Genomic DNA, 24,595 nt, shown 5'->3' with positions numbered 1-24,595 from the left:
GTTTGTTTGTTTGTCTTTTTAACAGACCTGAGGGGTATTCCATAAAAGAGGTTCAACAAACTCTGAGTCCATCCATAAACTCTGGGTCAACATACTCCACAATGGGAAACTCTAGGTATCTGATTCCATTACAGCTGGTATGAAATGGGTCAATCAGCCCTGAGTATATAAACCTTGGGTTACTTACGTGCACAAGCGCAATAGAAAGCAATCATCAATGGAGAAAATATAACACGAACTACCATGGCAACCACCCGGAAGAGTGTTTTTGTGGAATATGAGCCTGTTATAAAGGTGTTCACACAGAACTCCACTTCAGCAACTATAGTCGCTTAAATCGCCCGTGATTAGTCACACTTTTCGGTCGCTTCATCACGCCAGTGACGTGACGACCATGGAATAATGTGAATAAAATGTCTGAGGAGGCGGGGCTGCATCGCTGGGAGGGCTGCTGCACTGAGAGGGCTGATGACTTCTTCTACAGTCGTAGGTTTACAGCACTTATCATAGACAGCTCCACTTGTACTTACGGTTTAAATGAACAACTTACAGAGTTTATAAAGGATGAGTTCACTCAAAATGTAATTATAATTTAAAAGTGCATTCAAGGAATATTCCACTTTCATTTGGCCCCAGTAAGTTGGGGAAGTGTACAGCCCTCCCACTACAGCGGCTATAAAGACAGCGACGGTTGCTTGAAGTTGCATCATTTATATTGAGTTTTAATGTAATGTAGTCACTAGAGTCGTCTGGACGTCAACAAAAGACGTCATAAAGAATATGACTGAGCTTGGATTCAAACCACCGACCCAAGAGCACTTCCTTACCTCGTGCACCACCGTATCTTTCAAACTATAATATCTATACATCCAGATGTATCAATCATACTGTACAGTTTAAACATAACCCGCTTTCTGGAAAACCCCTTTGAACCTGCATGCTGTGTTACGATTAGTTATCAGCATTTTTTCCAATTAAAATTAAATTACAATTATTTTTTATCCTAGGAAAGTAAAATTATGTTCTCTATCACTACAGTTCAATTACAATTAATCGCATTTACTGAGCCTGAAATAAATAGCCTAATGAAAGTTAACCTTCCTCTTGTGTTAGCTTTCTGTTAGCATCACTATGTGATAACAGGTCCTAAATCAGCTGTAAAATACACTAAAAACAAATATCTAATTGGTGTATAGTCAAAGCTACTGAATACAATTAATTAGGGTAACTTTGATTAGTTTTATATGATCTATAAATGTATATGTATATTGATAAATCACTTTAAATGTATATTGCTGAAATAACCAGTCATCTGATGTTAAAAGCCACATGTTGGAGGAATTGTTAGTTGGAACTAGGTCTGACTGTATGAATGATGTTTTAGTTTTGTTTTGTAAACTGTTTTAGTTGTTGTTTTTGTGATGTGTTATATGTAATTGTATACTGCACTCATAAGACAATTGTAATGGCTGTGGACTCCAGCGGCTGCAACTAAAGCTAATGGAGATCTACATAAAATAAAGATAAAAATTTGAGAAACACTGCTGTGTGTAACTGGACCCGCTGTGGAACCTGATCACACGGATCGCTGTCACATGGTTAGCAACACAAGCACAAAGCTTACGTAAAAGCATTGGATGGCTGTGTGTGTGTCATTGAGTTCAGTGTTTTTCATGAGCGTGTGTGTGGTGTGCGTATACGTGTTTAATTTTCCATGGAGTCACTGTCCTTAAAGTCTGGGCCTCGCCAACGGGTCTGAACCTGCTCAGCTCATTCCCACTTCAGCCTCGTCGGGCTGACAGTAATCCCCTGAGTACAGAGGCAGAGGGGTGGGGGTGTGAAGTGTGTGTAGGGTGCATCGCTCCAGGTAAAGGCCCAGAACAGAGCTGCTTGTTTTGGGAATTCTGGATTTAAACTGAGCCCAACATACTGCTCCTCTTCAGTCTGTCATCAGCTGTTCAGAGTTAACACACACACACACCTGCCGGACACATGGCATGTCTTACCACTTACTAAGCAAAACACTTTGTCATTTCCTTCAGATTCTGTTTTAATTTGCTTCGTCCAGGAGTCATGGACCTGCGGCTCTTGAGCCACATGCAGCTCTTTAGCTCCTCTGCTGAGGCATCGTCACTCCCTCCTTTCCTTTGTACGAGCAACTTTATGTAGGGTGACCATATTTAGATTTTCAAAACAGAGGACACCTGGGCCGACCTCGGCATACTCAAAGTACTCAACGTTTTCTTGAATCCAGTATTTTTTTTAATGAAATCCACCAGCATTTGGTCTCTTTCAATCCATCTTGGAATTTTCCACTCTTTTCCTCGTGTGTGACAATTTCGTCAAAACAAAGCGGAATCTTTAATGATTCTATCACGTGTGAGTAAAATTACTGTAATGACATGACATTGGCTGTAAAGAACAAGTCATTAGCTTTTAGGCAATGCATGAATCTCTCCGATAGAGCAAATGTTAGCAGAGTTTCAAACATTTCAATTAACGTGTTCCCCATGATGCGTTCAGAGTCCCTGGGAAACCCGGACGTATGATCCCCTTCTTTCATCCAGTCATTGCAACCTTCTTGCATATTTAACTAATGACTAATAGCCCAGATATTCTGGTGGAGAAGAATGCAGAGGATACTCTAGTGATTCCCAGGAGGCAAATTCCACCAGAGACGTGCGTGACAACAGATCCAAAATAACATTGTTGCGTCACTACAAGCCTGTGGAGGAAATGAGTTGGTGCTGACCTAGTTAGTAAAAAAGGACTTGCAGTATAATGAAATCTTCTCTTCAGACATTTAACCTGAATCCATGTACTCGATTCATTTATTAGCCTACTGGCATTTTCAGTGAGAAACAATCTCTTTTATTTTTAGTTTGTGCCGGGTGCGGTTGTTGTTCACGGCACTCCTAATTGCTCTAGACCTTGATCGTAAACTCTCTGAGACCGACAGAAACAAACACTGTAGAATTTGCCTTTTTGCCCAAACGAGGTGGACTATCCAATCAAATTGGTTCTAGAGCTTTTTAACCGCTCTAGGATCTGTCGGTGTGAACGCACGATAAAAGGAAGTTATGAATAAACTCAGCCATGAAAATATGGACATTTTGGGATTGATTCACCACCTTTGAAAGTTCTGAAAACATTTGAAGTGAGAAAGTGACCAAGTAGAATATCAACATGTGCTCATTTGATCCATAAAACTCACGTAAACACACTTCATTTCATTCCCACATTTCAGAGATGTTCAGACCCTTCACTGTGCTACTGACAAAACTTCCTGTTAACTTGAAAACTAGAGCCCTATTTACAAAAGGGTTAAAAAAAAATAACTTTCCACGTATTGAAATGTTCAGTGTAATTGTGAGATGTTGATACGGTTTCCTGTAAGTTTAATCCGAGTGCTCTGAATCTTTCAGTCTGCAGTTGGTGAACTTTTAATCTGGTGCACTGCTCAGTTGATGTTAAAGGCCACATGTTGCACGCAGTCTTTAATTCAAATAGCTTGGCTCCTTTTCACCAGTGTCATGTTGTGTTATTTTAGTCTGAATCAGCTGCGTAATGATTGATTGTGGAGCTGCTGCTCGCTAATCCGCCTGTCAGGCAAATGTATCCAATGACGTGATGGATGTCAGGAGCTCTTTGGATTCAAGAGGATTGCGTTTAGTTTTGCAGCTATAAAAAAGAAGCATACCTGCAAGAAACATACCTTTAACAATTCTGCTACATCTGTCCCAACTCCAGGAGACATTGTCAATGCTCTGATCTGTGCAAGAGGAAGACAATTAGGGACAATTTTGATGGAGAAAATAATTTTGAGCAAATCAAGAAAAAAGTCCAAATGTTGCGATTAAATTTGAAAATTCGAGAATAAACTCAAAACACATTATCGTTATAAAAGTTGAAGGTTTGCTAATAAAGTGAAATCTACGGAAGCTGACATGGGCCAATTAATTTGCTAAAAAATCGCTACACTCTTACTTCCAAGCCTTTAAAGTGTTAATGATCATGGTCCCATGATCAGCATCACTAATCCAGATAATTCAATATCTGGCAACGACGATACCGTATTTACGTTTGGCGGAGGTTTCACTATGTTTTTTTTACATTTCTTTTTTAATTTAGTCTACTGTGTTAATGCAGTTTGCTGCTAAAATGAAAAAAACAACAGTGCATAATTCCAGCATAATTCCTTTTTGAATATTATGTTAAGGTTAAATTTATTCAGACACTTTTTTTCAGGAAATTTACTTTGATCTCCTGACACGTTTTGACTGTCAACTGCCAGTCTTCTTCAGAGGCGTCTGCTGATTGCTTTGATGTTGAACATGTCAGGAGATCAAAGTAAATTTCCTGAAAAAAAGGTGTCTGAATAAATAAAACCTTCTTTTTGAAAAATATGTTAAGGTTTCATTTATTCAGACAACTCTTTTCAGGAAGTGTACTTTGATCTCGACATTTTTGTCTAAATAAACAAAACCATGACATATTAGTCAAAAATAACTTGCTGAAATTAATACGCGGCAGTAAAAGACACATGTAAGTGATCAGCAGGTGCCTCTGAAGAAGACTGGCAGTTGAAACATGTCAGGAGATCAAAGTAAATTTCCTGAAAAAAAATGGTATCTGAATAAATGAAACCTTAACATAATATTCAAAAAGACAAAAACTTGCCGGAATTATTATGTCGAAGTCAAAGACGCATCAAAGCGATCTGCAGACGTCTGAATAAATGAAACCTTAACAACGGTACAGTCACAGACATGAAGTTGTGTTACGAATAAAAAGACCAAACAAGGAAAGGTGGAACTGTTTTTGTATGAAATATTAGTGTTAAAGGAGGTGAGCCCTTTGTTCATGTTCATTTAGCAAACACTCACTCCTGAAATGATACAGAGTCATTAAACTGTTAAATAAAAAGAGAAAGTGAAATGGTGACTGTGGATTAAAGGAGGCTGATCATGGTCATATTTATCTGTTACACAGCCTTAATTACAGTTCTGCTGTTCCTTGGGATGATTTAATATGTTTATTTAAAAACTCAAATATTTACATTGATGTCGTGTCCTTAAGTGCACAAGGAGATTCAGATCAGATGGAGTTTCAGTTTCAGTTTTTGTTTTGTGATCATAAGATTCATGGTTTTGAAATAAAAAGACAATAACTTAAATCTTAAAAAAAAAAAACATAACTTGAAATGGTTGTGCTCTGTTGTTTTTCCTCTAAGAAGAACCAAGAAATGAAGGCTCGGCCTCAAGGAAAGCCTGATATTTTACATAAACACAAATATTTGGGGAAAGAGCTGAAGCAGAAGTCCCCTATTGGCTGAAAGAGAAAGTAAACGTGATGAATGAAAAGGGAGTTTCTTTCTGTTCTTCAGGCTGTTTTACCAACATCTGTGGAAAACCCCAAAAACTACTGTCGTAAATGAGCACCTTTGAAGGTCATATGGCAGGTTTCCAAGGCAGTCAATACAAAAATATTCTTCATTTTGATCCTTCTCTTTGTCTCCTGTTGAACTTCAGACCTTTCGTTGGATCAAATCCGTCCCTTTTTTTGTTTTCTCTTTGTCCATTCAGCAAATAAATAAAAAACTCATTCCCAAACAAGCTTTTTACTAAAAATACAAATAGAAAGTATATACATGGGGTAACAGTCATGCTGATGTGTGGGAATCTGTTGATGGATGAAGGTCCGTCCATGTGTTTCCTAGCTACATTTGCAGGACTTCACGATCATATTTGACAACTGCTCCACCTGAAAGTCAGATAACACGGCAAGGTTAGTGGATTTTCCCTGTTCCAGAGTATATGGGCAACATTTTCATTAGGGGCACCTTTGGGAAAAAATATGTTTTCAGGAAGAATTTTACCCACTGAAATATCAAGTGTGTGTTGCTTAACGTTTTTTGGAGCCAAGGTACATCTTTTCATTGAAAAAAATCACACCAAAACACACACCACCAACTGCAAATGTTAAAAAATGATACTTTGTAGCCTATATTAATAATATACAGTCATTATTGTCAAAGTGTCTTCAATAGGACAAAGAAAATTTCCTCTTTCTAATAAAACAGTGTTTCTCATAAGAATCAAAAGAACAACAATGAAAAATCTTATGATTTTTCACATTTAATAATAGCAATTAATAATATGCAGTCATTCTTTTCAAATTTGTAGATTTTCCCACGGCACACCTGACGATCGCTAACAGAAGACAAGTGGGCCGTTGCACAGTGGTGGAAAAACCCCGACTTAATCAAGCAGAAAAGCTTTCTCGTTCCGCTAGTTTTCAGCACTTTTACACTCCGTTACCACAAATCGTATCCATGGAAACCCGAGAACAACTTTTGATGTCAATTTTGAAAAAGACATTGACGGACATTAGGTATTAGAACAGGAGTTGTAGCTCAGTGTGTGATAGCTGTGACCAACTGTCATGTGACCTAACAAACACTAGCTGTGCTGTATGCTGTTCATACAGCACAGCTAACATAGAACATTAACCTTTAAATTACATGATTTTCAACATCCCAAATGTGCCCCTAATGAAAGTTTCACCCATATCCATTCCTGTGTCAGTTTATCCATTTTCGATTCATCGTTTTTCCCTAATTAGACGACATTACTGGCTATTAAACTTCCCCAAAACATGCATGCTTAATACTGATACTATTGTTACTACTTTCATATTTCTGTGCTGCAGAAGGCTTAGGCCGTGTCAGTAGAATTTGCGCAAGATTTGATATTTACGTCTCTATGCCAACCCGTTTATGAGAGAAATTTTGTGTGAATACATTATATTGTTCAAAACATACATGCAATGGTATAAATTATGTGTCATATTGCAATTTCCTCACCTGATTTTGTTTAAATGATAATATTAATAATAATATTGTCATTTCCATCTCTGGAAGTACATTCCATAATTTTTGTCCGTTTTCAATGTTCACAAAAAAATCATTTTTTTGAGTCTAGATCATTTTTTTTTTTTTTATCCCAGATCAGACTTTACCCAAAGTAAATACACAAAGTGACACAGCAAAACTACACAAATTGACTCCAAAAACACACTAAAATGAATTTGAATCTAAAAATATACACAAATAATTGCGCAAAACACAAAAACAAAACACACTTTCAAACAATCACATTATTGTGGCCCTCGCTGTGATAAAAGTTGTCCATCTGTGGCCTGGATTAAACGTTAAATGTCTTTTACACGAGGGCTGTGTTGTAACGATACCTTGTGTTGTCGTCCTACGTAGTAGATAATGGGCAGTGGCTCCAGAGCCTGTGGGACACAGCAGGGCTGTGCAGACGCTCCTGGGTTGTGGTGCTTGTAGAGAGCCAGGATCTGCAAACACATTTTAGTCCATACAGATGTATTTATCTTCAATACCTAAACAACTACAGTGCAGAGCATTTAACAGCAAAGAAAGTCAGGAAATAATTATTTACCTTGAATTTTCAGTTACATCAAAATATAGTGTAGTCATTTGTTTACATACCATATCAGGGTTCCTGGGTTTACCCATGAACACTTTCAGTGGCAATTGATAAGATTAATAAGCGTAATGTTTTTTACACCGTACCTGTGAGTATTTGTTTTCAGCATTCCAGATGTAAGTGCAGGAGCCCATGCAGTAGTTAGCGTAGTAGCCCGTCGGTTTGTGGATCCACTTCCAGCCCAGATCTTTCCTGAAGTCGATGTACAAGCTGCGCACACAGCAGGTTTGACTGCACCAGAGAAATGACAGAGAGGTGTTAAGAATACATGCAAGTCCACTCGTTTTTAAAGCAAACGTTTAAACGTTAAACTAAATGTTTTTACTGGGTTCAGGTTCATCTTTATTAGAAAATATTCACTGCTTAGACAAATAGTAACCAAATGTTTGCCTCATAGAAACTTCAAAATATTTGATCTGCACAGAAATATGTTACATTCAAGATCCATAGATCGCTAACAAGCTAACAAGCTAACATCGTTAGCTTGTTAGCTAACACCGTTAGCTTGTTAGCCATGGATAACGAGCTTTAGCACACTGTTAAGCCAAACCCTAGTACAATGGCATGTGTTCGAAGTTACATACTAACATACTACTCATACTAAGTCTGACATCAAAATGACTATGTAGTCGGTTCACATTAGATAGTATGAAAAGATTGAGTACGCGACTACAGATGTATACTATATTGGGTATACACGGTGGGAACACGAGTAACACTCAACCGTCCCATGATGCATTATGAGCGGAATGTAAAATGGTCCTGGGACCGGCATCAAGCGAAAAATCAAACATCCTCTTTTCAAAACAAAAGCATCTTCTGGTCTTCCATTTGTTTTTTTAACGCTTTTGTAAATAGGGCTCTTGTTTTGAAGTTAACAGGAAGTTCAGTCAGTAGCACAATGGGGGGTCTCTGAAAATCTCTGAAATGTTGGCATGAAATGTGTCTACATGAGTTTCATGGATCAAATGAGCACATGTTGATATTCTACTTGGTCACATTCTCACTTTCAAAGGTGGAGAATCAACAGAGATATTTAGCCTTTAGAAACTTAGAAGTATACTTCAGTGGGAACACTCATCATACTTATCTTATAGTGTATAGTAGACAGTATATACTCATTTAGTTTGTAGTGTATAGTACTGAGTCATTTCCAACACAGTTCAAGTCACCAAACTGGAAAGTTTTGACTTTTGAAGGGTATTTACTGCTACTACTTTTTAGCATGTTTTTTTGTACATGAATACATAGAATTAAGGAAAGTTGATAAAATGGAACATGGAACACCCTGGAATGAAAATTGGAAAAATTTGAAATCCAAAACTGAAGGCCATAGATAAGATCTTTGTCGTCATGCATTGTAATGTAAAACTTATGCGGTGGGACAGTTTGCAAGCAGTTCTGGGGTCAAATGTTGCTTGAATCTGATTGGCTTACGCTGTGCAGGTATCTTTGGCGTCCGTGGAGCGTTTCTTGCGTGAGCTCAGCTGGGTGCTGGTGTTTTGTGGGATGGACATGGTCAGGATGTACGGAGGCTGCTGGGTCCTCTTTCGGAGAGCACCCGTGTCTCCTCGAAAGCTCTCCGTACCAGAGATTATGAAGCTGAACTTGCTGTCGGTGGAGGTTTCGCTGCAGTCGCAGAAGAGCCGCAACTGGAAACTCTGTTCGTCCTCTGAGAAAACGACAAAAGAGCGACACTGAGCACCGGACACGTCTTAAATGTCAAGTATATTTTGAACATAAACAGATCTCCCAGTTACAGGTTTCCTTTCTGTTTCCATCTCGCCCTTTTCTTTCTTCTCTTTGGTTTAATTATAACCTTTGTAAAGTTTCCCTTATATTGTGCCACCGCTGCCTGTTTTTCTCCCAAAAACAGACTCTTTTATTCATTGCCAGTTTATCTTTAATTGTTTTTGGCCTATACACCTTGTAATTTTGTTCGAGTTTAATGTTTGTTATTTTTCCCCGGTTTGGTTCTCAACTTTTCCAATCTCAGACCGACCTAGTTTTTGTATTATTCTAGTTTTATTCAGGGGGAAAGTATTTGAAGAGTGAACTACTAAGTTTATTATTATCAAGTTGAACAAAGGTTTGGAAACCAAACATTGAAATTCCACTTGGAGAAATTTGTCTAAACCACTGTTTTTCTTTGGGTCGCCTGATGAACTGAAATGCTGATTAAAATTATATTTCTACGTTTTTTAATTATTATTTTTCCTTTTCAAATGAAAACACCACCACTGTTAAACAACTGTATTCTATACTTTCACTTTCTCAAACAAAAATAAAGTTAAAGTAAAATGCAGTATAAAAATATCTGAAGTGGCGCATCGTGTTCAAAAACGAATCCTCGAGGAAAACGCTCTGAGTCGCCAGAAATGTGTGATATCGGAATGGCATCACAACCCGAAAAATGTTGGGCACCACTCCTCTAAACTAATAAATAGACAAATTTAATACAAAAGTAATATGATTCTTTAAAATCTTGGCTACTCTTTTACTCCTTGGTAGGTTAGCAGTACGTTAGCAGTGGATGGGTTAGCACTGTGGAGTTAGCAGCGCATGTTTATCAATGTTGGATTAGCGGTGGAGGGTTAACATTGATTGTTAGCAATATTGAGTTAGCAGTGATGTGTTAGCAATGGTGGGTGAGCGGTGATGGGTTAGCAGTGGAGGGTTAACAAACAGTGATTGTTAGCAATATGAGCTTAGCGGTGATGGGTTAGCAATAGTGTGTTAGTGATGGTTGTCAGCAGTGACGTGTTAGCAATGTTGAGTTAAATGACTTGCATTCATTGTAGGTTTTTTGTGATTATTATTATTGTTTTATTATTATTATTCTTTCATCATTTTATTTTGTAGTTTGTCCCTGTGGTGGGAATAAATAAAATAAATAAATAAAGTCCTGCCAAAAATCAGGTTGGCTTTACTAACAGGGTTACCGTGGTAACCGCCTCCATCCCTCTGGTCTCACCAGTTCCCTGGAGCCACAGTCGTAGCGGTTTGGCCACGTCGAAGGCCATCCACTTGTCCTTGTGCTCGTTGGTGAGGAAGCGTGACTCCTGGTACTTGGCGGAGGTTCCCTGGACGTAGTAGAGCTCCACCCGCTCCTCGCCCACGATGGCCGGTTGTTTGATGAGCATCCTCAGCTCTGCACTGGTCAGCAGACGATAGTCCCCCACTCTGGCCCTGATTTCGGAGATGTTGAAGAACATAGGGATGATTTTTGAGTTGTTTGGGGACTCGGTGTTATTTTTCTCTGTGGAAAGAAAAAGGTTTTTGACGATAGGTTAGTGAGCGTTTCCTGATTTACTGAAGCAATAATTGTTTATATGTAGGGTTAGGGTTATACTGATTAATGTAGCAATTCACCAGAATCTGTTTGATAATGCACAGTAACACCTGTTCAGTTCTCACTGAAGCAGAGAGACACTTTAATGATCCCGAAAGAGGAAACAAAATAATGAAAATATAATACAAAAGGTAAAGACTAAGTAGAAAAGGGCAAACAAATTGTAATACATATGTATTTATTTTCTATATAATTCATTCATAATATATACCATTATATTAATATTGAATATAATATATATTTATAATAAAATACAATGGATAATAACAATGGCTCTCAGCATCTTTGAGTTCCTTGAAAAGTGCTATATAAAACTTATGTATTATTATTTATTACATTGAGATGACTTGTTGTAATTTGCACTATATAAATGTAAGTAAGTAATGTTTATTCATATAGCATCTTTCACAGACAGAGGTCATAAAGTGCTTCACACACCAATGGGACAGAGCTGCCATGCAAGGCACTAGTCAACCACTGGGAGCAACTTGGGGTTCAGTGTCTTGCCCAAGGACACTTCAACACATAAACCAGTATAGACTGGGATCGAACCCCCAACCTCTCAAACAGAGGACAACCCCTCTACCACCTGAGCCACGGTCGCCCCAAAAAAAGTTGAATTGATTTAATTTTGTGGGGCACCCGAAATAAATAAACAAAATCATTTCAAAAATGCACAAAATGACAGAAAAATACAAAAAAAAGGAAAACAAAGAGACTAAATGAAAACAAAAAACATACACAATGAAACAACAGAAATACACAAAACCATAAAAATATATGACAAAAACATTAACAAAAAATGACAAAATAGGACAAAAATATAGTAAAATCACAATATAAAGAAAAACTAGATTAAAAAAAACACCCAAACCCTTTTTGTACAGTAATAAATTTGCTCTCATTGGTCATTATTCTAAATGCTGACATGAATGTTGATCATGTGACCCTCAGACCTGATGGGACCCCATTTTTATGGCCCCGCTGTGATCAAAGCTGCTCATCTTTGATGTAAACCGATCTCTTTTACACTTTAGTGTTTAATAAGTGTGGGATGAACACATTGTTTAGATTCCTTAGTAAATCTTTTAGACTCATCCTCACAAAATGTTTCTCATACCCCTGTCGCTGAGATAATCCATGAATTTGCTTCCAGCTCAGCTCTCATTTCTTCCAGCTGTTTAACGCCAACCAACAGTGACTGTTCTGTTCTTTCACACTGATGCTAATGCTGCTGCTGCCTTCACTTCTAATTCTCCAGCCAAGGCTGTGACATGACAGCAGGAACACGATGATAGAAAACAGATCCACGCAGAGCTTTAGCTCCATGAATCCACTCTCACTGCCTGACAGAAAGAAAGAAAGACGGGTAAAGATAAGATAAGATGGTGGAGGGTGTGAAGGAGGAGTGAGAGAGAGTGGCACCACCTACTCGCATATCCTTTACTTAAAGTGCAGATACTTGTGTTAATGGAAAAAATAAACATGAATTGTAAGTATTTTATTGCTAATGGATGATGAAGCGTTCTAAACCAAACAGAATTAGTCCACACACATTTCTCCACATAGCCTTGAACAGACTGTGATGCATGTTGTTCTGCAATTCTGGGCCTGAATTTCCCGCATAGTTCTGTAGACGTGATGTCAAAGGATGAACATTCTCTACGGCTTGGAGAGGCTCCACTTTTTCATAAATAATAAAGAAGAAGAGACTGAAAGAAGACAAGCACTGTGGACCAAATTACTGTTAAGTTCCGCAGAGGCATGTGCGGAGGTCTTGCAGTAAACAGTCATGTGAACAGAGAATATATAAATAACAGTGTCACAGTTAAAGTGTGAATCGGGTCGTATTTTTTGTTTGACCCGATTCCGACAGGCATTCAGATATTTATATCCTAGCCCAACCCAAATCCGACAGTTAGAATCTAACTTTTTCCTCATACAAATGACATATTTACATTTGTTTTAGTGGTAAGCCCGCTTTTATTAACAACTGTTTATGCTGACATAAACAGTATGAAAGATAAGGATAATCCATGTTCTTGCGCAGAAAAAGCTCCAGCTGCAGGTCCAGCTGCTGCTGAAATGGAGAGAACGCTGCACGCAAGGATACTGTGTGACCGAACCGGACCTGACTCGTCTGTGGTTTTTTTAAGTTTTAGACTGTCCAAATAAATAAATAAAAATCTAATATTAGAAGATTATATTGAGAATGTTAAAGGTAGGCCATTTTTCGAAAGCTAGCATGATTTTGAACGTAGCCTCCCCGACGACTCCGCCTTTCCCCCCTCCCCTCTGTGCTCCATCTCACTCACATGCATGAGCACAGCTGCTGCAGAAGTAGACCTCAGCTCATCACTTGTATTGTGTTGTCGTTGTCTCAATCAGCAGTAAGTAAACACTAAACTTTACCATTATGTGTTTAAAAATGTGACCGCTGAGCCAGGGTTTGGATCTTTGACAAAAGGCCAAAGAGCTGAGAGAGGAAATTAGATGACACTTACTGGTTCCACTCAGAATATATTAAAAAGTTACAAGTTTTAAGAGCAAAAAAGAAGAAGAAAAGTTACAAGTTGTAAGAGAAGACAAAGAAGAAGAAGAGACTGCACCAGTCTCTCCAGGAGCTCAACTGTGTGGACACTTTTAAAAGACTTCGCTTTTCAGAAAATCTTTTAGATTAATGGATTTTAAATTTTTATTATCCATTTTATGATGCTGCTCTTATGATGTATATGCACCCATGTTTTATTATTCTATTTTGATGTTGCACTTGTATTTTCACCACAGCGATACAGCATTTTGTGATTTCATAAGGGAGTGGTGGCCTAGTGGTTAAGGATGCTGGACTTGTAATCGGAGGTTTGCCAGTTCAAGCCTCACCTGGGCCATCACTGTGGGATGTTAACCCCGAACTGCTCCTCAGGGATGGGTTAAATGCAGAGGACAAATTCCATTAAATCCGATTTAATCTTAATCTGTAAAAAGTGCTTTATAAATTACTTAAACATACTTAAGAAGTTACAAATTGCAAGAGAAGAAAAAGAAAAGTTACAAGTCGTAAGAGATGAAGAAGAAGATCTAACCCGTCCTTGCTTTGCTTCCGAGATCGGCCAATGATAGACAGATATGCACACAATATAAACTGTATACAGTGGATATAAAAAGGACACTGAGCCTTATCTTATGAAGAAAAACATTCAAGCCCGGCTTTATTTTGCAGAAAACACATTTGAAATTTCCCAAACGCATGTGGGAAAATGTGTTATGGTCTGATGGAACCAAGGTTGAACTTTTTGTGTTATGGTCTGATGGAACCAAGGTTGAACTTTTTGACCATAATTCCAAAAGGTATATTTGGCGCAAAAACGACACTGCTCATCACCAAAAGAACACCAGTGAAGCATGGTGGTGGCAGCATCATGCTTTGGGGCTGTTTTTCTTCAGCTGGAACTGGGGCCTTAGTGGAGGGAATTATGAACACTTCCAAATACCAGGCAGTGTTGGCACAAAACCTTCAGGCTTATGTTAGAAAGCTGAAGATGAAGAGGAACTTTATCTTTCAACACAACAATGACCCTAAGCACACCCACATCAACTAAAGAATGGATTCACCAGAATAAGATGCGGTTTTGGAATGCCCCAGCCAGAGTCCAGACCTGAATCCCATTGAACATCTGTGAGGTGATCTGAAGAGGGCTGTGCACAGGAGATGCTCTCACAATCTGTCAGATTTGGAGCAGTTTTGTAAAGAAGAGTCGACAAATATTACCTCATTAGGATGTGCTACACTGATAAAGTGCTGTAATAAAAGCCAAAGGTGCTGCAACAAAGTATTAGTTTAAGGGTGTGCATGTTTATACAACCAGGTTATCTTGAGTTTTTTATGTTTTATTTCCCTTTAAAGGTTTCAGTTTGTTTTTCACTTGCATTGTACAGGTTATAGGTCACATTAAAGGTGGAAAAAGTTTATCTTGGTGTCATTTTTTTTACATCACAAAAACCTGGCATTTGAACAGGGATGTGTAGACTTTTTATATTCACTGTATGTGATTGCTGCCATTGTGGAGACTTCAGCCAATCATGTTGTCATCACATCAGGTCTACGGTGAAATAACATTGCGAGAAGCATAAGAATGTTCAATTTAAAGCACATTTTCAGTTGAAAAACTGAACACAAACTATAACTAATGATACTTTAGAGTCAGAATGACCTGTTTATAATTCACTGCGTTATTTAGACTAGAGTTTGTCACGCTCTGAGAAAGGCAGGGGTGGATGTGTAATATTGTTTTTTGTTTGAGTTTTGATTTATTTTCCCAGAATAAGGAGGTTAAACTTGTTGGCAGTCAGCCTCACGGCATGATGAACTCAAGAAAAGATAAAACAGGTAGGAGAACAAGGACAAAATAGCTCAAAAGAAATGGTTGCATAACATTACTATTGTTACATTGATTTCAGAAATGCTGACTGCAGAAATAACCCTTTCTCTCCATCTCCTCCAACAGTCACTGCAGCCATCTGTGAGTAAAGCTGTGACAGTTAACACCTGCCTGTTTGAATTTCCTCCACCTGATATTGTGCATGTCAGCCAGATTACACATTGTTTAGAATCTAAAGCTAAACTTTAGATGCTAACGCACTACGGTGTGGCGAATGTAAAAACTCAGTCACTGTTTCATAGCCGACATATTTTGAACATTTAGTTCACTTTCCTCACATTTAGCTAATTTTTCTTTCATTTCAGACACATCCATGTAAAACAGCATGTTCTATATTATTGTTAAAATTGAGTAAATATGAAAAATAAATCTAAATGTAAATGTTAAATCTAAATGTAAAAGTGAAATATGAATGTTATTTCTAAATCTAAATATTAAATCTGTGTGTAAATGTAAAATCTAAATTTAAATGTTAAATCGCTCACCAAGTGTAAACCTAAATGTTTAGTAAGCATACACTGCGATTTTTGGTCCATTTTGAGCCGATGTTCTACTCGTGCGTCTATTTTTTGGGATCGCGCGAGTCTCTGCTAGATCGTGTGTCATGTAGTATACATGGGGTCACGAGAAGCGATTCACATCTCACGACCAGCTCCCGATCACGAATCGTATGGTCGTAAGGAAATCAAACATGTTTGAAATCCAGTCGCTCCTCGTGAGGGTATCTCATAGTTGAAGCAGTGCCACGGACCTTCACACTGCACATGCGCGAACACTGTAGGACCACTGTAGAATTGACGGACTGTACTTCTAATTTGTACGTTGCATTTCCTGAAACAAGGTGTCGCGTATGAACGTACAGTGTGAGCAGTCAGATCGTGTCAGAGTGTCGGTCCGTACAGTGTGAGAACATGAATCGTGAGCTGCACACATTCAGGCTCTGCACACGAGGCGCACAGTTTGAGCTGGAGCTGAGTACAACCATTGAAAAAAATCACACAGTGTATCCCAGCCTTTAGCCAGACCTGGCAATGCAGCTTTTACAGTTTTCCTCTTTGTTCTTTTGCTAACGATCTTTAGAAAAAATAAATAAGCACAACAGAAACCTGATGAATCTATTTAAGTACAGTAATTAAGCGTTAATGCTGGATTTCTGAAAGCCATGAATGGCGAAGGTGTTGTATTTCATCTCTACTGGGCTGAGACAATGCCTCGGGTTGATGTTGGCACCCCAGCCTAGGCTCAGTGCTCACACATAGGCGTAGGGGGGGAGATTTGTGTGTTGAATCAGGGCCGATCCCCGCCTGGGACAGCTGTTGTGACAGGTATAAGGAGACGGCTCTGTAATTACCAGAGGGAGGAACCAGATTCCAGCTTAAATATCTGCCTCCTCCACACTGAGCTCCACCCTCAGCCTACATCCTACTATTCTTATTTATTCCTCACCAAAACTCATTGAAAATTAACACTTAGACATTATCTACAGTCCGTATTAAAGGGATCCTCCATTGTTTCTACAAATGTGACCTAAAATCTTTGAAATGTCGTTTTTAGAAGATCTATGCTTAACAAAACACATTATTTGGTGCCATAATTTTTTTATTAACTTTTAAAAATGGGACTACTTTACCATTTTAAAACCTGTATTACACCATCTTGAAATCACATGATTGATGATGTCACATGGCCCTACTGCCTGTAAACATCCCATTGTTTTCTACTTGAGTGAAACATTCAGCCTGCTTTTTAGATCATTTAGTAGCTTTTTCAGACAAAAATACCAACTTGTGCTGCTTTTGGTCGCTCTGAATAGTTTTCGGAAAGACAATAAAAACAGTTGTGACCCGAAAAATAATCTATGACAGCATGAGGTGACAGTTCCAACTGTGTGGTTTGGTAGTAGACAGTGAAGCTGAGAAGAAAAGCTCTCCTAAGGGACCTTTACTTTCCCTTAAACAGTGCGTTGACATGTTCTGGTGGCTGAAGTTAGGGAGTCAATCACGGACTTTTGAAGGACTCCCACCCTAAAGGACTTCTATCCTCAGGGTTTGTGTGTCTTCAACAGTCCGTGATTACTCGCTAACTTCAGCCACCAGAGCGTGTTGCGCACTGAGCTCTTCTCCTCTGCTTCATTGTCTACTCCAAAACCGCAGAGTTTTGGCAGGGATTTTTAAAGTTAACCAACGGACTAGAGGCCCATCACTTTAGAACGATTTACCTTAGACTCTGAAATCTATTTACACTTTGAACTCTTTTAAAAAACATTTGCAGATGTTGGTCATTTTCGGAAAATTAGATTTTCTTGTATTTATCTGTTGCTTTGTATAAATTGCTTACTTGTAGTTGGAATTGGTGAGGTGACTTTATAAGACCCTGTGGTCTTCTTAACCTCTTCAGCACAGTTATGTTATAAATGGTTGATGGATTTTAAAATATGTTTTTATGTGTAAATAAATAAACCACCGTGGATGTTTTGTCATCCAGGGGGCTCTTCCTACTAACATTTTTTTGATTAAATCCATCTGTATTTATTTGGTCTTTTTCAATCCATCTTAGACTTTAGTCTTTCTCTTCTTTCCGCTGCGTCTGAGGATTTCGTCAAAACAAAGCGGCATCTTTAATGATTCCGGTACTTGTGAGTAAAATTACCATAATGACGGAATAGAATAGAATCCTTTCATTGTCATTGCACAAAGTACACCAAAATTACACATGCACAACATTCAAGTACACTTCTAAGAATCAAGCCAAACAGACAGTTATCATGAAAACAACATAAGGTACAGTACAAGTCTGTCAGAATAAGAAGTTCATTAGTATAAAAGTTTGTCCAAATAAAGGCGGATGGGTATAAAAAGTTAATCAGTATAAAAGTCCATGAGGTATAAAAAGTTCATAATACATGAAACTGGCTGTAACTTCTTAGCTTTCAGAAACTGCTGGAATTTCTCCGATGGAGCAAATATTAGCGGAGTTATGGTCTTTTAGATGAACGTGTTCCCCTAGATGCGTTCAGGGTCCCTGGGAAACACAGACATTTTGATGAGTTTGTAAAATCCAGCCGTACAAGAAGTGAAAAAAGGACATGTCTGGGTAAATTCAGACGTATGGTCACCCTTACCAAATAATGTTTAAAGTCATGATAAATGACTTTTAATTCAACGTGTTTTATTTTGAGACATTCTGTCCTCCTCAAGTCCTGTACCGATCTCTGCTCTCTGATTGGCTGTTGGGCATCACATGGCTCCTGGAGCACATGCTGACCTTCCTAGAAACACACGTGAAGGATTGATGGACCTGAAAGCCAGAGTTGGTGTCACTTCTAATCACTTCCATAAATTCTCCAAACACGTGCGTGCCGTAGGATCAGAGATCACAGGTGCTACTAGTTAGCGTTAGCATCTGCTTTCACAATATGTGGGACCCCTTTTACAGCTTTATTAGTGTTTGTTTGCTTGTTTGGCAATGCTGAATCTGGACTTAATTCAGCCAAAGAATTTTTAGTCATGATTGTGTAACGGCTCGTTCAGTGTGAAATAAGAAGCTTTATTTGTTGTCTTATTATTCTCTACATGCCTGTACTCCACACCAGCCCCTTTTATCCACCACTTCAAAAGGAAGATTTGGACGATCCTTGGGGAAGGTGCGGACCACAGGGAGATCAAAGGTGCTTTCAAAATAAGAGATGATATTTGGTTCTGCTTGGCTAGAAACCAAAGAAAGGGCTGGGAAACCGAGTTTTAAAAAAGATGAAACTCCTTTTCTCTCCTGCTTTGTCCCACAGGGAGCAGGTTTTCCTGTAACTCCAGCGTTTGCTCATCCTGTCACTTTTTCTCCATCATATCTATTTTTTTTTTAACATTTTGCTCCTCTATCTCTTTAACCATGGACTTCCATCTGTCTCTGTCTGTCCGTCCCATCGTTCTGCTGTGTTTCTAAGGTTATTATCAGCCTGTTTGTGTCGGGCCAGCTTGGCAGGAAGGAAAGCGCAGGCCGATGGCCGCTGAGATCTGCAGTGACTCAGGTCCGGAGCTAGAGGTGCCCATAGGGAGTGTGTGTTTCCTAACCAGTTTTAAAAAAAAAAAAACACCATCCGACTAATCACTTAATAGCAGCGGTATCCTCTGCAGTGAAAACGCAGAAACATACTGTAAGTCCACGCAAAAATACACATTTAGGCAGGTCGTTGGCTCATTTAACATTAGAGAATAGACTTTACAACAGGGGAGAGACCCATTCCTGCATGTTTTAGAATTACGGCTCACCAACAGTGATGTAATCTGATTACTTTTCCCAAGTAACGAGTAAAGTAAGGGGATTATAATAGAAGAAACAATAATTAGATTACAGTCATTTTCCCACAAGCATGCTGTGTTACTGTGTTACTAAATGAAACAGTCTTCTTACTGTTTGTTGCTTGTATCGTGTTTTATAGCGTATTATTTTTTTCTTTATTTAAGTAGGGACACTACATATTAATGAACATTGAAAAAAATGTAAATATGCCAGATTGTAGCCAACGGCTATAACTACAGTTGGCCACCATAGTCTCTCTAAGCCGATGACATAAGCGGCGCGACATCATTAGTAAACAACACACACAAAAATGAAGCAAGAGAGCGAGCAGGTCCAAACAACTTGGAAGTACCGACACTAATGTGGGCTTGACTCGGCAAGAGACGACAAACACTAGATTTAAGAGAGACAGGAGTTAGTGCTGCTGAACTATCGAAGCTCGTTGCTGGCTCTGAATCGCTCCAACGCATCGTAGGATAAAATACCGACCAAAAAGAGGCTGCCACAGAGAAAGTCAGAAATATTAGTTAATAGAAGGAAGAGTTGTTTTATTTTAGTAAAATTTGGTGGAATGTGCAGTTGTAAATAAGTTTCAATGTTTAGCAATGTTCTTCAAATCAGAAACTGTTGCATTTCATTTCATTTTTGCTTGATGCAGTTTTCATAGTGTTAAATCATTGAATAAAACAAGATTTGGAATTTTGTTTTTAATGTGGAACATACTAAAAGAATAGAATTAAGCTGAAAGGTCTATTGATTGATATTTTGTCCATTACTTTTTTGAGAAATAACATAATTATATAAAGTAAATTAACCATCTTTAGATATTTATTTTCACTGAAACTTTGTGACAAATGTGTTGAAGTATGCGTAGCTTGGTTTCTATTAGCCTTAGAAATGCACAAAATTTAAACATTTTAATAATGAGGCACTTTAGTGGCGAAATGCAAAGTCAGCACCTTTCTAAATCAACTTGTTTCTGTTCCTGATTAAGTTACACGTCCACACAACTGGAAAGTGCATGTGTGTGTGTGTGCGCGTGTGCGTGTGCGTGTGCGTGTGCGTGTGTGTGTGTGTGTGTGTCGTAGAGGAAACACAGGAAGAGTCAGCGAGCGTGTTTCCAATAAACACCGTACGAGCTGTGAGAAAGCTGTTTAACTTGATTATTTGTTTATTTCATTATTTGATGTGGACATCACAATTACATTAGTTACCCAGATGTATTGTTTTAAGTGTGTTAGCAGCACAAGTGCTAATTTACTACGACCGTGGCTCAGGTGGTAGAGGGTCGTCTTCTGATCGAGAGGTTGGGGGTTCGATCCCAGTACCTGACTATGTGTCGAAGTGTCCTTGGGCAAGACACTGAACCCTAAGTTGCTCCCAGTGGTCGACTAGCGCCTTGCATGGCAGTCCTGTCCCACTGGTGTGTGAATGTGAGAGTGATTGGGTGAATGAGCTGATATGTAAAGCGCTTTGAGACTGTTTCAGTGTGGGGATAAAGCGCTATATAAATCAAGTCCATTTACCATTTACCATTTACACCTGTCCACAGGAAATAACAGTGACCCAAAAAACGACATTTCTAGGGAGTCGGAGCAGCACTATGGTGCAGCCAAGAAAAACTTAAACTTAAACTAGATGTTTTATTTTGAAACCTTATACAGACACATTAACCAACATACATTGTAACATTATTATATCAGCTAAATATGTAGAATAGACAGTGTTACACATTATGATACTCACTGTATTAAGTTTGTGGTGCCAACAGGACACGATAGATGAACTTGTTCATTTCATAACAAAAGCATTCAATCTTTGAATATACCTCAGTAGGTTTTTAGTCCAAGTGTTTTGTTTGTTGAGAGCCTTTCAACAAGTAAAGCAACGGCGAGTAGTTTGAACTGCAAACATCAGAACTACTCAGTAGGAGACGAAGGAAACCTGAGTCCATCTCCAGCCCTGTCAGAACTGACTGTTTAAAGCTACAGCTTTTAAGCTAGTGATTCTGAAGGCCTCGAGGCAGATTACTTTCATGGTTGTGACACATAGTGCCGTATTTCAGATACATACGAGAGCTCCATCTTATATAAAACACAAGTAGAGGTGGTCCAGTATAGAGAAAAGTTATGTGAATGAGAAAGAAGGAATAAAAAAAGGTTTTGGTCCGTGATAGCTCTTAATTATTTCAGAGCACAGTAGAACATATACGCATCTTTTAATTTCTAACTTGATACTGTTTGACCCTCTAAGGCAGGAGTGTTAAACTTATTTTAGTTCAGGAACCCAAATACAAACCAGTTGTAGCTCAAGTGGAACGCAGATTTTTGGTGGGGGGGAAAAGCTTTTTAACATAATCGTGCCTTAGTTTGCACTTCCACATATAAACGATATATAAAGTAAGTTAAAAACAGACAATATCCAAAATTTAGATTTGCGATTTTTTATTTAAAATTCCTTGATTTAATTTTTTTGTCCAATTATTGTTTAATTCAGGGGGATTTTGTGGGACGGTTTGTAAAATATTGCAGGATTCTTTCCAGATTTTGTGATAGCGTGATAGGATGCGTGAGAAAATTGTGAGCCCCTGAAAATATTCCTGTGTTTGATTAATTTGGAGGGACTGAGATTTCTACAACTGAGTTATTTGGTCATTTACACAATGGTTATTGTTTTCCCGTCATTTTTACTTTCTCTTGTGGGCCCATTGGATGCTCTAAGGTCATCTGGAAAGTTCACACAAAATCAATACAAACTTTAATTTGTAAAGTAAAAACTCATCGTAATGTCATTAAAAATGAGTCAGGGAATAACTCGTCATATCCTTTGATTGGAACAAATGTAATATGTTCTAAATTAGTGGGGAAATGAATCTTAGTAAGTACAAATTTATTTGATTAGGGGTTCCACGTTAGAAATACTGCAAAAATACCTTGAAAACACTTGTGTAATCTTTTTTAAAAGATAAATCTATATATTTTCCTGTGCAACATACATTTCACAGCATGCCTGTCAAAGACAAAGGTTCTTTAAAAAGACATTAGATATTTATTCATTTTTTGCCAACTGTCTGTGACCCACTTTTGGGTCCCGAACCACCGGTTGAGAATCTCTGCTTTAAATTAAATGATTTTTCAACATCCCAACAACCCTACCTAACCCTAACCCCACTAAATCCCTCTACCTAACCCAAAAAATGCCAACATAGCTCCAAAGGTGTCATCATTTAGCAAGTGAGACCTAATGACACCTTATTCATGCTAATGACAGATAATGACAGCGTGAAACCAGCCTTATGTAGAAAAGTTTAAGTGTTTTAATGGCCGTCCTACCACTAGTTTTTTTTTTTTTAAACCTCTAAAAGTCTTGGCTGTCCGTTCGACCACGTGCACACTCATAGTCCAACAGTGTTTGTGTGTTTCTGTGGTTACTCACCGGTCATGTTGAACTTATGCGGCACTTTGCTGAAGTACTCCTCCTCCTCCTGCTCCAGGGTCACGTCCGTCTGCTCCTTCACCTGCTGCTCCTTCAGCAGCTCCTTGGTGCTGTTGTAGAGCGATATCAGGCTGCTGGGTATGTCCTCCTGGTCCCCGGCCTGCTCCGCCTCAGGGGCCTTGGGCAGACGCAGCTTACTCAGGATCTGGCTCCTGATGGCCTCAATACGCTTCTTCTTCACCATCTCCAAGTCCACTGTCTTACACGTGGACATGCTGTTGACGCCGCCCGCCGCCGCACACACCGCCACCAGCACCAGGAGGCACAGTCTCATCGTGGCCAGTAAGGTTCTGATTCACGTTCACTGGGTGGAGATGCAAAGTTTGGCAAAGCTGCTTCTTCCTCTGAGAGCTGGAGACTCACGTGGAGTCCTGAGACGAGCTGTCACACACACTCAGGATGCTGCCATCACACTGAGCCGCTCCACATCAACATACCCCAACCCATGAGCAAACGGAGGCTTGGTTTGGTGAAACTAATTCCAGAGGATGCTCGTTGCTGCTCCAACTCTACGATGTGGAGTGACGTTTATGGTACAAATCCTTGTCGTGTGTGATCAGACTATAGCTCTGCTTCCTTCTGACAGCTGATAAAAAGTCTCGGCATGTGACGGAGAAGCACGGATGTCCCAAAAACGACTTCAAAAAGTCACAAAATGACTGCAAAAGTTGCAAAACGACTGTAAAAAGTGATAAAAACCACTGTATAAAGTTACAAAACGACTGTATAAAGTGATAAAAACGACTGTATAAAGTTACAAAACGACTGTATAAAGTGATAAAAACCACTGTATAAAGTTACAAAACGACTGTATAAAGTGATAAAAACGACTGTATAAAGTTACAAAACGACTGCAAAAACTCAAAATAATCTCAAATAGTCACAAAATGACTGCAAAATTCAAAAAACAACTGTTTAAGTTGCAAAATGACAGCGAAAGTGGCAAATCGACTTAAAAGTCTCAAAACGACTGTAAAAACGTACAAAATGTCCTTAAAAAGTCAGAAAACTGCGAAAGTTTTAAAATTACTGTAAAAAGTCACAAAACGACTGCCCTGAAGTGTTGTTGCATGTGACGGAGAAGTGCGGATGTCCCCCTGCTCTACTCTGACTACCTCTTTTCACCAGCGACATGTGACCGGCTGCTCACACCACTACTGCTCTCTGACACCCTGCGACTCATGACCGAGGAGCAGCTGCTGCTCGATGCCTCTCCTCCTCAAACATGACAAACATGTGGCGTGAACTGTGAGCAGAAGGTCAGCCGGGCACCATCCAGAGTAAAGCCCGCCCTCTTATTCTTTTTCTATCCATCCATTGGGTTTGTGTTCAGTCTTTGTTTTGCTGTTAGCGGAGCTGGGATCAGCCGTGTCTGCCTCTCTCTGGTTCCTGTTACTGGTCTAATAGAGCGAGCAACTCTTTTTCCCCCGCCCCAGGAAATAAAGCTAACGGCAGCAGTCAAACATCTGCTCCTTCACACAGGAGGAGAAAGCCCACTC

The 24,595-nt window shown here is 39.0% G+C and overlaps 2 protein-coding genes across 4 annotated transcripts in view; one reads left to right on the top strand and one right to left on the bottom strand.

Annotated features, from left to right (window-relative positions):
* Nucleotides 1–24,595, top strand: part of LOC114474216 (cyclin-dependent kinase-like 1) — a 65,144-nt gene that overhangs the window by 24,265 nt on the left and 16,284 nt on the right. The window contains exons 6-8 of one of the 3 annotated variants that reach the window (XM_028464355.1): nt 15,187–15,253; nt 15,325–15,386; nt 18,898–18,972. The exons of 1 other annotated variant lie outside the window; for it this stretch is intronic. The gene's annotated coding sequence lies outside the window, so the exon portion shown is untranslated. Of the gene's footprint in view, nt 1–15,186; nt 15,254–15,324; nt 15,387–18,897; nt 18,973–24,235; nt 24,377–24,595 lie in introns of those variants that run through there. One more of the 3 variants, XM_028464356.1, reaches the window with a different exon arrangement.
* tgfb1a (transforming growth factor, beta 1a) lies at nt 4,776–24,590 on the bottom strand. Its single transcript, XM_028464354.1, has 6 exons — nt 23,037–24,590; nt 10,489–10,773; nt 8,952–9,186; nt 7,601–7,745; nt 7,252–7,362; nt 4,776–5,763 (listed from the first exon to the last, which is right to left on the bottom strand). The coding sequence occupies exons 1-6, from the start codon at nt 23,368–23,370 to the stop codon at nt 5,716–5,718; spliced, it is 1,158 nt and encodes a 385-aa protein (XP_028320155.1). The 5' UTR covers nt 23,371–24,590; the 3' UTR covers nt 4,776–5,715.

The sequence above is a fragment of the Gouania willdenowi genome, chromosome 13 (assembly GCF_900634775.1).
Source record: "Gouania willdenowi chromosome 13, fGouWil2.1, whole genome shotgun sequence".
Classification (NCBI taxonomy): Eukaryota; Metazoa; Chordata; class Actinopteri; order Blenniiformes; family Gobiesocidae; genus Gouania; species Gouania willdenowi.
Note: the sequence above shows the minus strand (reverse complement) of the source record. Positions and strands in the feature narration are given on the sequence as shown.